At 39.5% G+C, this 13,371-nt stretch overlaps 1 protein-coding gene across 5 annotated transcripts in view; it reads right to left on the bottom strand.

Annotated features, from left to right (window-relative positions):
* Positions 1-2,922: 2,922 nt before the first annotated feature.
* SPATS2L (spermatogenesis associated serine rich 2 like) overlaps positions 2,923-13,371 on the bottom strand; it is a 244,050-nt gene continuing 233,601 nt past the window's right edge. For all 5 annotated transcript variants that reach the window (XM_007494583.3, XM_056794169.1, XM_056794168.1 and 2 more), the window contains 4 exons: positions 12,938-13,047; positions 11,408-11,510; positions 6,091-6,308; positions 2,923-3,810 (listed from right to left, as the gene is read on the bottom strand). In XM_007494583.3, coding sequence (XP_007494645.1) covers positions 3,415-3,810; positions 6,091-6,308; positions 11,408-11,510; positions 12,938-13,047 — 827 coding nt within the window. In that variant the 3' untranslated portion in view covers positions 2,923-3,414. The remainder of the gene's footprint in view (positions 3,811-6,090; positions 6,309-11,407; positions 11,511-12,937; positions 13,048-13,371) is intronic.

Below are 13,371 nucleotides of genomic sequence, written 5' to 3'. Positions count from 1 at the left end.
TCCAGCATCAGAGACATAGGATGGGACTCTAAGCAGCATTATATTCATAAACATTATTAAATTAATTATTGAAGTTAGAAATTATCATCATTTAACAATATTTTGTTGATGAATCCTGGCTTTTACCCTGGGTCTGTTTGGTTACCTCTGATCTAGGTCAAAAAGCTGCCCAGCTCCCCACCTTCAACTTCTTATGGTTTCATCTAGATATGAAGTTCAACCCCAAATTTGTCTAGTTAAGGATCACACAGGGGACATCCTGGGCAGGATGCTGAGTTACTTTTAGTCTCTGCTGTGGTAGCTTTGTCTTGGTCCCCCATGGATCAGCTTTCCTACAGGCACCTCAAGGAAAAATGTGATCACACTGCTGATGCTAGTATGCAGTTTCTTCTCCAAATGGTTGCACTTCCTTTTAAAGGCAGTGAATTTTGCATTAATTTGTTGAGTCTTAGCGTATTTATTAATTTCACAGGAGTGTGAGTGAATTTCTTGATTCTCTGACTCATTAACTCTACCTCAGTAGTAACTTGGAATTCAAAAGATCCCTAAGTTTCACAGATGGAGTTTTGGATGAAAAATCCCTGCGGAGGTGGAGGTGAATTTTTCAGTTTCAGTTTTCCCTGATCCTCAAATAACACTGTGGTGTAACTCTCAAATGCACTTAGTATGTAATGCTACATGTTTTAGCAACTAGTATTGGTTATTTGGTTCAACTGGACCACAAGTTCCATGAAAGCAAGAATCACATTTTATCTAAATTTTAAATCTAGGCAGCAGAGTGGCTCAGTGTTTAGAGGGCTAGACTTGCAGTCAGGATGTCCTGAATTTTAATACTACTTCATGCACTTACTAGCTGTATGATCCTGGACAAGTCACTTAAATCTGCTGTAAAATGAGGGTAATAATAACACTTAAATGCTAGGGTTGTTGTAAGGATAAAGTGAGATAACAGATGTAAAGCTCTATGCAAACCTTAAAATGCTGAGTAATAGTAAAAACTGACATTTATAAAGTGCTTTAAGGTACCTTATTTGCTTTTCACAACAACCTTTTATTATTATCACCATTTTATAATTATTATCACCTTTTACATATGAGGAACCTGAGGCAGAACAATGTTAAATTTCTTGCCCAGGGTCATACAGCTATAAGTATCTGAGTCAGGATTCACACCCAGGTCTTACCAACAACTTCAAGTCTAATGTTCTAGCTGTGATGATTATCATTTTCCAATTCCTAATATAATATTCGGCTTATAGCAGGTATTTAACCATATCATTTTCAATTATATCTTCCTAGATATTTGAATGGAATTTTTAATCCTTTGTGAACTAGAGAAAAACAAAAATTTAGACCGTCCTTACACTTGTCGTGGATTAAGGTTTCTACCATTATGCTGGATGACAAAGACCCCCAGGGTCAGATTAATAATGTTTTATAAATTGAAGCCATTTTTGGACGTATAAAGTAACCTTTGCATTAAGTTGTTAAAATTTACTATGGTAACAAATTGGCAAATGTTTATAATCTAAGGGTTGAAAAAATCAGGCAGATCTTAGAACAAATGGAATCAATTCCATTACTTTTCAACATATGTATAAGTCTGTTCACACATATGTATGCTTATACGTGGACTTTATTGCGGTTATGACTCATTTTTGTTTTTAATTTAAGGATCCATAGGAGACAGTGAGCACGTAGGGGATTGGCAGACCTGTGTCTGCCCGTGTGTGCTTTACTCCGGGGCTATAAGCTAGTTTTTGCTCATCTAATCTAAGGAATCGTAGGAGGACGTGGGCACCTATTGGGTTTTGGGAGACAACACTGGCATCTACGGTAACCTGGTAAGTCCCTTTCTTGCCTAGATCCGAGAATTTCTTGATTTAGCTACCAGACTGAAAAATTTCTGCTGAAAATGTTGGCGGTGAGTAGAAGGGGAGGCAGACTCATGCACTCTCCTGCTGTCTTACCCTGTAGGGCTTGGATTCTGACTGAGGGTCTGCAAGGAAACACGGATTGCGATGCTCGCTGTTACTCTTCTGGGTTTGGATAAACAGTTCTTCCTTTCTTGAGTGAACATTCTGAATTCCTCTTCAATGAGAGGGTGGCCCAGAGGCTTCTAAAAGCATTCGACAGAGAAGGCAAAATCTTCCTGTACTTGGCAAAGCAAGAGTGTTGATGCTCTCCTCGGTGTGGGCTGCTTTTGTGATAGGCTCAGGCTGCAGGAGCACGCATGGAACCCCACGAGCTGAAAGTGAGCCTTTGTGCATGAAGATGACCAGCAAGTGCTCTGGGTGCATCAAAGCCTAATGGAAGCACTATCCCGCAGCTCAGTAGTAAGAGTTGGGCTTGCATTTGGGGAATGATGAAGTCATATAGTTGGAAATTTTTGAACCCCTAAAAACCGCATTACCCCCAATTCCTTTCTGTATTACGTAGAATCCTTTTCCTTTTTCCTGAATCCTTGTGTTTGTGTGGTTGCGTGATTGGTTATAAGTTGGCTGTAACTTCTCCCTCCTCTTTTTTTCTCATTGCTTAAGTGAGCCTTTTAACTTCAGCTTTTTATTTTAATAAAACTTTGTAAAATAGAATACTTAGTTATTGTATATTAATTTTTAAAACCCACAGAGGGAAGGTCTAATTAAATGAACCATGGAGCTTTGATCACTGGTCAGCTTCACCCCTTCATAGGGTGGCCAAGATAATGTGCCAAAAAGATGTATTCCTCTGGGTAAGTTTTCTTGGGATATGTGGAAAAGGAATTTATTTTGCAGAAAGTAAGCATACTCTTCCCAAGAGTTGTTATTGCATGTACGGGGTGGTCTCTCAGCGGATGAGTTTACCCATGGAACACATTTAGTGCATTCACTAACAATCAAGCTCGATCTAAGAATATCCAAACACAGAAGACGCAAGCAAATGTCAAATGTAGCAATTTTAATAAAGCAATATATGTATATAATTTTTCAGAAAACACCAGATGTTAAATTCTACAAAAGCGCATATCTTAGATCACTTTTGCCTGATCTTCGGGATTTGTTTTGCAACATTAACTTCTCTAAAAACAACCAACAGACTGATACAACTGCTACGACATAATAAAGTTGCTACTGGGCATTTGATCTTTAGTTAACATCTTGATTCTCCTAATGAATGAGTAAATACTGCTCGGCTAAAATGCTGCAATGTCTTGATGAAAAGAAGCTTCAACGCATCAAGCAAAGCCATGAAAGGTATGAAGCAAGCTATAGCTGATTATTAGAATGGATACAAATTATCAAGAGAAGATGTCTTGATGATATAGGATTTGCATACTCTGATCAACTCTCTTGGCAGCAATAAGATCAGCACCTTGGGTAGGGAACCAAAACTGGGTGAAAGCTGCGTTTTTTCCCCCCTTTTGGGAATGCTAGTTTAGGCCACCAAAGTCACCGCTGGCACAGAGAGAACGGCAGCATCTGCTGACACTTCTATCCTTGTGGGACACAGATTACACTGGGTAACCCTAGCAACGCTCCCACGGAAAGGCCTGGCATCAGGGGCATCCACGGCATGCTGCTTTCGCCGGGGCTTCTCGGAATGGGCCGGGTTCTCAGAGGCCTTGGTCGCCAGGGGTGGCTCTTGGTTTTTGGTGATGCCCTTATTTTTTGGCCGGAAGCTATTGTGCTGTTGTCTTCTATGATCATGTCTCGGGTTGCCCTTTATGGGATAATCTGCTTCACTGAGGTTGCCTTGGGACTTGGCAGGCCCATTCAGCCTGTTGTTATGATACTGTGGATTAAATCTTCGTCTCTGGCTAGAAGGCCCATTCTACCGAGAAGGAAAACAGATAGCTGTTAGGTGGCTTTACCTTGGTGGTAGCTTAGGAAGTCTGCAAGGAATAAAGTCTAAATCATGAATCATTAGTCATGAAATCTCCCAAATGGGCAGAGAGGGTTCCCCCCACCTCTCCATCCCTAGTAGAATATGACATTTTACAAAATCCTGAATTTCAAAGAATAAAACATGTAGCCACTGGGTTGTTTCAAGAGTTTGTGGCTTCAGGCATCTGGAGATGGAACTGTAAGACAAACACCAAAGCTGAAATGTAGGGTTACAGAGGCATAAAATAAACAACCCCAAACCTCATTTTAAAATATAGGTCACATCTATAAACAAAGTCACTGCTGCTGAAACACCATCTGATTTCTAAGAGGACCAATGATTTTCTAGAAATACAATATGAATTTTGCTGTCTCATGAAGTCAAAAATAATAAAAGTAAATTTCTATTTTGTATTCTCTCAAGGCAACATCCTGTTTGCTTCATAACAAATAATATCTTATTTCATCTAAAAATTCTACTTTGAGCAGAAACTGAAAAAAGATATGACTGGCTGAAGAGCTGAAGGTTAGAGATGCCATCCAAGGCAGAATCCAACAAAAATACATACATATTTTTAATCAAAGTGTCTTCCTCAGTTTTCATTAAACTATCTTATTGGAAGGGTATTCCTTCATCACTCCAATTACCAAAGAATAAACAGAAATGAGGAAGAAGAAATGAAACTAGCCTATTGGTGCCTATCCAAACACAAGATCACTAACTCTCACCTATGTAACACAATTTATCACTGTTGTGTGTGGGTTGATTGAGGGTGAACCCTGGCATTTTGGGGAACTCTGCCTATATTACTGGAACCTCCTTTATTCCTGCCCTCATGAGTTACACACCAATGGGGTCCTCAATTTCCCTCTAGTTTAGAAGTGTGTGTTTGGGTTTGTTACTACATATTATTACATATTAATATGTATATACATACACGTATGTATAGCTATACACACATATTGTGTTTATATTCTCTAATCAAAGGGATGTACTTAAATGTCTTGATAGCAGAAAGGTATTATCTAAATACAGTATATTTTTTAAAAGTATCTCTGTAGGTATCATTTTAATCTACATTTGATTTTTATGACACTGTCAAAGAACTGGTAAAAGCTGATGGTATTTTAGTTGAGATTTCAATATGATGTTTAGAATGAGCAAGAACAAAAACCTTTGAGCTGTATTTAAAACACAACTCAGACAGATTCAAATAACATCTGTATCTTTCTTCAAGATGAATAAATGAAGTGCTCCAAGTCGAAATGCTCATTTAAAATTGTCAAGAAATTTAGGACAAAAGGAACTGTTTTCATTGTTGATAATAAGAATTCTGCAAGACCAGGTTCACAAAGGTTAATGTCACTTTTAGCAGATATAAGAGAGACAGCATTTCTAAGTTCTAAGAAGCCTTCTTAAAGATAACAAGAAGCAGTGCTTTTTGGGACTACTGAACTTGATTAACATCAATAGTAAATTACATTTATTTTTCTGTGAAAGTGAGATATCACCTCTCCAGGGCACACCAGAATAGAAAAGACAATGGGAAGTAGGAAGACAACCCCGGGGAACCTGTGTTTAAACTTTCTATGTTGGGTTGGATAGGAATGGAGAGGTGACCATTTGCTTATGTGCTAAAGTCATCATAAGAACAGCACATGTTGGATTAATATGTGATCCTTCTTGAAAACTCTGTAGCGACAGAAGGAAAAGTGAATATGACCCATAATTCATAAACTAGACATTAATTAAGTACAGAATGATCAAATAAAATAAGATGTTTGAGGCCTTATTTACTTGAGTCTTTCATCTGTGAAAAAATAATCAGAGATCTAATTATGGTGCTGAGAACTTCAGAAAAATTAACATATTTGAATAGATTCTTTGCTAACACTTTTTACAAATCCGTGCATGGTCCCTCCTCCCCACCACCATTTGTCAAAAGACATATGAAGCGAGACCTTCTGAATAGAATCCATTCTGGAAAATTCCCTGGATGCCAGCCTGCTGCATGGGGCTTCTAGGAGATCAGAATAATGAGCATTGGTCATGTCACTTGTGGAGTGAGTTGAGAAGGCAGAGAGAGGTAGAATTTAGTACTGAGCAATTGATGCTCCCTCTGCCACTAGAATACTAAGGGCTAGTTCATCCGATATTAAATGGCAAATGATTGGGTGATGCTAGAGGCCCTGCAGTCCCTTGTGTCCTTGGCTATATTTGCCTTACCTGTTTGGTAGCTGGTATGACTTGGGGAGAGGTTTCATTGGCGTTTGGAGGATTACTTGGCATTTTAGTGACAGCTGCTTTGTTGTCAGAGGTCTTATGACTTGGTGGTTTTCGGTTATAGTTGTTCTGTTTTCCAGATGTTGCAGTGTGTGCATTCAGCACAGGCAGCAGTGAGCTACAGGGAGTTCTTGAGGAGTAATTGTTTTTTGGATGCGAAACTGAAAAAAAACCAACCCAACAACAAATAACATTAGCGGGTTTTGTTAGAGGGTATGAAACTATCATTGGAACCTCAGTAACTCACCAGAGAATTCTAGATTTCTTTTATTTATTTTGTAGATGAGGAAACAGTCAGTAGGAGTTAATTTTGAATTCGTAGTAACCCTTCCATTTCTAGATGCTAAGGTTCAGACCTATCAGAATTTCTAAAATGTTTTCAATTCACTAAATGATCTGGCACTTTACTTAATCGAAACTCCTTTTTTTTTCTGCCCCGCCCCCACCCCCACCCCCAAAATAGCTTCCATACAGTAACCACAATTGATTCCAAAGCTCACTTAGAGCAAAAACTAAGCAGGCAGACCAGACCCTCTGCTTGGCATTAGGAAGGGTTGCTGGAGAATTGTTTATAGTTCCTGTTGTTTTTCCAAAATGTAACTTGTCTGACAAATGATGGTGACTTTTCTTATGGGGCCTTGGGAAAGAGAGCAAGAAAGTCAGTACTTTACAATTCAGAGTTCACTAGTTGTTGTTTTTTTTTCCTTTTAATTTGTTATGCTGGAATTCTTTTTTTTTTTAACCAGACTTTAAAACGCCAGGTTTTTCTTTCATTCTTAAGAGAGAGCCCTTGAAGGAGGAATGTTGTGGCCTAGGAGTTTCTCTGAGGGTTGACAATTGTCACTTTGGATTCACAACACTGGCCAGGGTGGTCATTATGTGCCATGTTGGTCACTTTTCTAGGTTGCCTTTTTAAGAAATTCTATTTTATTGTCATGCAAAACACACCTCCATACTGGTTACTATTGAAAGAACATACACAACCCAAACCCCCAAATAAGACCACAAATACACTGATGTGAAAGAGGACTCCAAGAGCTCTTTCTCTGGAGGTGGATAGCGTTCTCCATCATAAGCCTTTCAGGATTGTCCCAGGTCATTGCACAATAGCCAAATTTTCACAGATAATCATTGTCCAATATTGCTGTTATTGTGTACAACTTTCCCCAAATTCTGCTTATTTTCTCTTCATCCGTTCCTGTAATCATCCTGCTTATCATTCCTTATAGCTCAATAGTATTCCACCACCCACAGGGGTCAGCCATTCCCCAACTGATGGGCATCCCCTCAATTTCCAATTCGTTGCCACTACAAAAATTGCTGCTATAAATGTTTTTGTACAAGTAGGTTCTTCCCCCCTTTTTAATTATCTCTTTGGGTTACAGACCCAGCAGTGGCACTGGCGGATCAAAGGGCAGGTACGTGGTGGGCATCGTTCCAAACTGCCCTCCAGAGTGCTTGGATCCCTTCACAACCTCCCCCGCAATCGTGCTGCCCTTTAAGCCCTGCATTTCATAGCGGCCCTTGTCACGTACACTAGGAAAGCTACCCACTCTTTCTCTCAGGGCGTTACTCCAGAGCCTCCTCTCTCGTTGGCTCGGAGGCTGGGAGTGCTCTCACGCTCCCAGGGTTGATTCTTGCCTTCACCACGTGGCAAAGGCATGCTTCTCCCCACCAGATGGCACTGGAGTGAAGATAATGCCTCAGGCAGAGCTGAGACTAGACTTGGGAGATTCAGAAGGTGGAAGATAGTTGCTGAGCATTAACTACATTCTGTCCCAAAAGCCTGGATGGAAACTATGACAAATAGTCAAGCCTCCAGTTCAGAATTATTATGCTTTTTGCTCCCTTTTTCAGAGGAAAAAAAAACAATGAGACTGAATGGGGGTAGATTCTTGTTAAAAAATTTAGAGAGGGAGCAGCTAGGGAGCTCAGTGGATTGAGAGCCAGGCCTAGAGATGGGAGGTCCTGGGTTCGAATTTGGCCTCAGACACTTCCCAAATGTGTGACCCTGGGCAAGTCACTTGACTCCTATTGCCTAGCCCTTACCACTCTTCTGCCTTGGAACCAATTCATAGTATCAAATCTAAGATAGAAGTAAGGTTTAAAAAAAAAATTTAGAGAGCCTCAAGAAAAGCAGACAGGTTTTTGGTGGCACTGTCAATTCTCAGTTATCCGGGTGCAAATTTATTAGTTTGTGGCTCTTCCAGGCCATCTGCTTCCCAAACTCTTCCCTCCTGTTGCTCTTTCTGAACTATTCCATTGTTGATTCCCTTTTCCACTGGAGAGTGATTAGAATCAGGGAGACTTGATGTACAAAGTTTCATTAAGTCAAGTTAAGATTCAGTGAGGGACAGGACAGAAGCTAAATTAATGGAAAGAAAGTCCTTGAGCTATGGTGGACGCCACTTAAGCCATGCAGCTGTAGGGCGCCTTTGGCTACAAAAAAGCTTGTGGGTACCCTGCAGAGATAGCAGCCAGAATGCTTTATAGCGCACCTGATTATTACCAGATTTATTAGGAAGTCTAACTCTTTAACAAACATGTCTATGTAGAATCACATCTGTCTGAAATAAGAAGCATAGTTTTTAGCTTGTTGTTCTTTTAAGAAAAATCACAAGATGCAAACTTTAGTTTGCTATACTACCTATTTTCCACATAATGAGTTATAAAAACTCTCGTGGGGCAGCTAGGCAGTACAGTGTTTAGAGCACCAGATCTGGGTTCAAATCTTCCCATAAACAATTCCTAGCTGGGTGACCCTAGGCAAATCTCTTAACTCCAATTGTCTACCCCTTGCTGTTCTTCTGTCTTTGAACTGATAGTAAGACAGAAAATAGGGGTTTAAAAAACAAAATGACAACAACTAAAACAATTCTCTATGGCATATTGGCATTTGGGCATCCAGAGTTAAAATCCTGGCATTTCTGGTGAATTGATATAGGACATTGGCCAGAACCATCCCTACAGGTCTCACTGGTATCATATTTTAATGGATCTGTTGACTCATCATTCATATGTGTATTTGCTCCACTAGGCCAATCTCAAGCTATCCCTGTTGTCTCGCTCCATATGATTCTTGTCCACACTGGCCTATTTAACTACTCATTGGGCTCCTTTATAGCCAGGTCCCTTCAGGGCGTTGTGGATCCCTTTGGCTAGTTTGGTGAAGTCCATGCATGGCTGAACTCCTGCTCAAAATAATGATTTTAAATATATAAAATAAAATATTTAGGGTTAGAAGGGAAACCAAGTATGTTGAAATAAGTTATCAAAATAATTTTTTAAAAGGAAAATTCATGGACCCCAAGTTAAGATTCCCTGCTCTAAGTAGTTGTCATTTAAGAATATAGCTATAGCTATAGATATAGATATATTTCTTGAGCCTCAGGGCAACATTCCATCTCTCCCTTTGTTCTTCCTCACTCCTGGTATTTCGTTGGCTTACCTTTTCTGATTGTGCATTTTTGGGAAGACATTTTTTATGCATTTCTAGCACATGAAGCATTGTTGGTAATGTGTACCCTGTATAAACTGACCATGCTTTTCTCTCTATTGCCTGTTGGATCCACTGAAGTTTAGTTCTTTGGGGACTGCGGTAATTGATTTTTTGGTAGCCATTTAATGTCACCAGGTAAATTCATTTAAAAGACTACGTGTGTGTGTTTGTGCATTCACACACGGGGGGGGGGGGGGCAGCCTGAAATTCCTGAAAGTGCTGCTCAATTTCCAAAATGCAATCGACTCAGCTCTCTTCATCTTATTCAATTCTGGTCCAATGTGCTGTCTTCAGTATCTGTTCAAGATATTTACAGATGGATTAACTCATTGGCCTGATTATCTAATTGCATGCTGGGATCCTAGCAATGGGCATCTTCTATCCGCTTAATTTCTCCTTTGTAGTTTGTCAGGATGATTCCTTCTGATTGTTTGTGGAGAGACCCAAGAAGTATTCTGGGGCTCAATGCAGTCATCACAATGTAATCTATCAATAGGAGCATCTGGAGGAGCTCACTCATTATAGGGCATCCCTCTTCAGTTTGCTTTTTGAGCAGGACAGCCTCTTTGACCAGTTCAAACATCTTTGATCAGTTTTATGCCCTACTTGATATTTAGAAACAGAGAACTGTAGAGCAGTTATGTATGTTGTTCTATCTCTGAAGAAATCTTGTAGGCATGTAATGTATGCATGGGAGACACCTCGTGAAAAAAGAGCTGAATTGTACTCTAGTGAATAGCATAAAATCTACAAACAACAAATTCAGTGGGGTCTTGTATTTTTTATCTGTATCCATCAATCAGGTGTCTCTGAAGATGTAGTACACAGTGGGAAATCAAAACCTCCTCCTTCCCTTCTCATATTTTTAATCAATATGTTTGTAGATCATTCTCATAAAAATTTTACACAGATGAGAAAATAGGAACAGTACTCAGTAGTTGCTGATGCTTTTTCAGTTACCTTTTGAGAGGGGGCAAGGGTCTGTGATTTTTCTCTTCTTTTGGAATCTTCCCCTCTTTGAGATATCTTAAAAACTGATCTCTAAATGCCTTTAGAATTATCCCACCTTCAGGACTGATTTCTTCTGAATCTACAAGATCAGGTCCAATAGCGGCTTCTCTTGACTTCATCTTCTTCCATGTAATTTTTACTTTATCATATACCCTGTGTGTTAGGGATGTCATAATCCAAGTGTGGTTGTGAAATAGAAAACAGGCAAGCAGGAAGTGGCCTCAGAGAAGTCAATTCATCTCTCACCACTTCATCTGGTGGGGGGGGGGGGGGGGAAGAGTGTCCACATGCTCCTTCCTCCTCCTTTGTGGCTGGACCACCACAGTGGCTGGAGCTGACTTCATTACCTAAGAGAGTTCTTACTGACATATAAAGAAGGAACAAATCTCCATTCTGCCTGTAACAAAAGCCAGCCCAATGATACTCCTTTAACTCTGTTATCTTTACTAAAAACAAAAGAAGGGAGGAGCCAATCCAGTTTCATAGCTGGGGGGAGACTGTTTTATAGATTTAAAATCAAATTGTTCTTGGGGGGCCAAAGGGAGAAACCAATTTAATATCACAATTCAACATTATTTTCCCACATTATATAAAATTCCCTGCCACCAACTGTAATTAAATCCTCTTTAGTAAGAGGATGATTTAAATACTGACCAACTCTTTGGGTTGGTGGGAAAAGGACATTGGATTTTATAAATAACTGAAAACCATAAGGTATGTTCACAGAACTCATTAGTATGCAAGACTCACTTTCTCCACAGAGCATGATTTGGGTCTTTAGCTGTTCAATGTCACAGGAGAACTTGGCAGATCTTCCCAGCTCTTCATCATATTTTCGTTCACTGACAAAGTGCTTAAGAGAAGGACAATTAAACAGAGATATCAAGTTAAAAAAATGTTAGTGGAAAAATTTTTCTGTGTCTCTAGGTACAAGAATAGTAAAGCCAACAATGATGAATCAGTCTCTAATTCATTTGTAATAAAGTGCCATTGAGACCTTAGTTTAGATTTTTCTTGAGCTTGTTTCTCCCTTGACCCAACCTCCTTCCGTCTCCCTGTTTCTGAAAATTTCTGATTCCCTTTCTGACTCCAGATCCCTGTCTGGTATTTTATGATGCTTTATTCTCAGCTAGTATTAGCTAATTCTTACTAGCACTTTATTACCCATTTCAGGAGCATATGCATTTTAATTAGTGTCTCTGGAAGCTCTAAAAGCTCTTAGAACTCAGTAGGATGAATGTCTAACAGGAGACTTTCAAGAACTTGTGCAGGTTCTGGATGAGATGTTTTTGGTGCCTGATGCCCTTCAAATGAGAGCATTTGACTAGATCCTGACTCCCCTATTCATAAAGCCAGAACCACCCAAAGAAGGGAGAAGAAAACCATTACTTCCCATTCTTCCCAGGGTCTCCTCTTAAATTAGACTTATGGTTAAATTGAGCAGAGATGAGCTCTTCTGAAGTTGGCAACTCCTCTACCTTGCTTGGGAACAATTCTAATCCTCTGTTTCCATCACTCAAGAAGATTACACTGGAAAGTGGTGTGTGTGTGTGTGTGTGTGTGTGTGTGTGTGTGTGTGTGTGTGTCTGGTACAGTATATGGGGAGGTGAGATTGAGAGAATGATCATAAATTTAAAACTAGAAAGGACTTTAGTGCATTTAATCCAACCCATTCATTTTAAAGATGACAAAATCAAAACCTACTTCAATTAGATGACTTGGTTGCACTCACCAAAGAACTAGGGTTTGAATTTAGGTCTGAGATTTGAATTCAACTCCTTTGACTCCAGAATGTTATTTAGATTGTCTAAAGTATTCTAGACATAGCACTGGGTAATAAAGTCATAACAGCATGCAGGAAAAAGGGCTTCCACGCTCAACCTTGCTCTATTTCAATCACTTGAATTAAAAATTCTCCATGTCATAGAAAGTTGCGTCTCTTTCTTTCTGTCTCTCTTTCTGTCATTGTCTCTTACCACAAACACACATACACACACACTCACTCATTTACTCCACTTTCCCATTTCCTCTGGGCCTGTTCTCAATGAATACAGAGAAAAGCTCAGTGCTTCTTTATGATAATAACTCCTACCATACCTTTTTATACTTAACTGGTGTTATTCAGTGACCTTTACCCTACTCTAGTCTCCATTTTAACCTTTTTGAAAGAGAACCTAGTATATTATGCCAAATCCTTAGAGGAAAAACACTATATGAATGCAAAACAAAAATAATGGTGATCTTATCTGAGAATTCAGGCTTTGACATTTCAAAACTTACCTTAATTTCCGCCCGGAGTTCAGCCAGCTGCGCCTCAGCCATCTGACTGGATAGATCAGTAAGTCTCTTTAATTCTTCGGCTTTTTTCTGACGAGCAGTCAGAATTTCCACTGCCAAGGAAGAAAGAATAATATATTAAGAGCAGAAAATTAAACATACTAAAGGACGTATTTTAGAACCAATTTTCCCTTTTTATATTCACTTTTGAATACATAGCCATGCTCTGTTTCTGATCTGGCCACTGAACCTGGCTATTATTGATTGTTATCTAATCCTTTTCCATGTGCTTTAATCCCATCAATGAACTCCTCCTTTTCTAATGAACAATATTCATTCTCCCACCCCAACACACACACACACACACACACACACACACACACACACACACACACTCCTTTTACCTCCTCTTTACTCCATTTTCTGTCAAAACCTCA

Source organism: Monodelphis domestica, chromosome 4, assembly GCF_027887165.1.
Source record: "Monodelphis domestica isolate mMonDom1 chromosome 4, mMonDom1.pri, whole genome shotgun sequence".
In the NCBI taxonomy this organism is placed as follows: domain Eukaryota; kingdom Metazoa; phylum Chordata; class Mammalia; order Didelphimorphia; family Didelphidae; genus Monodelphis; species Monodelphis domestica.
Note: the sequence above shows the minus strand (reverse complement) of the source record. Positions and strands in the feature narration are given on the sequence as shown.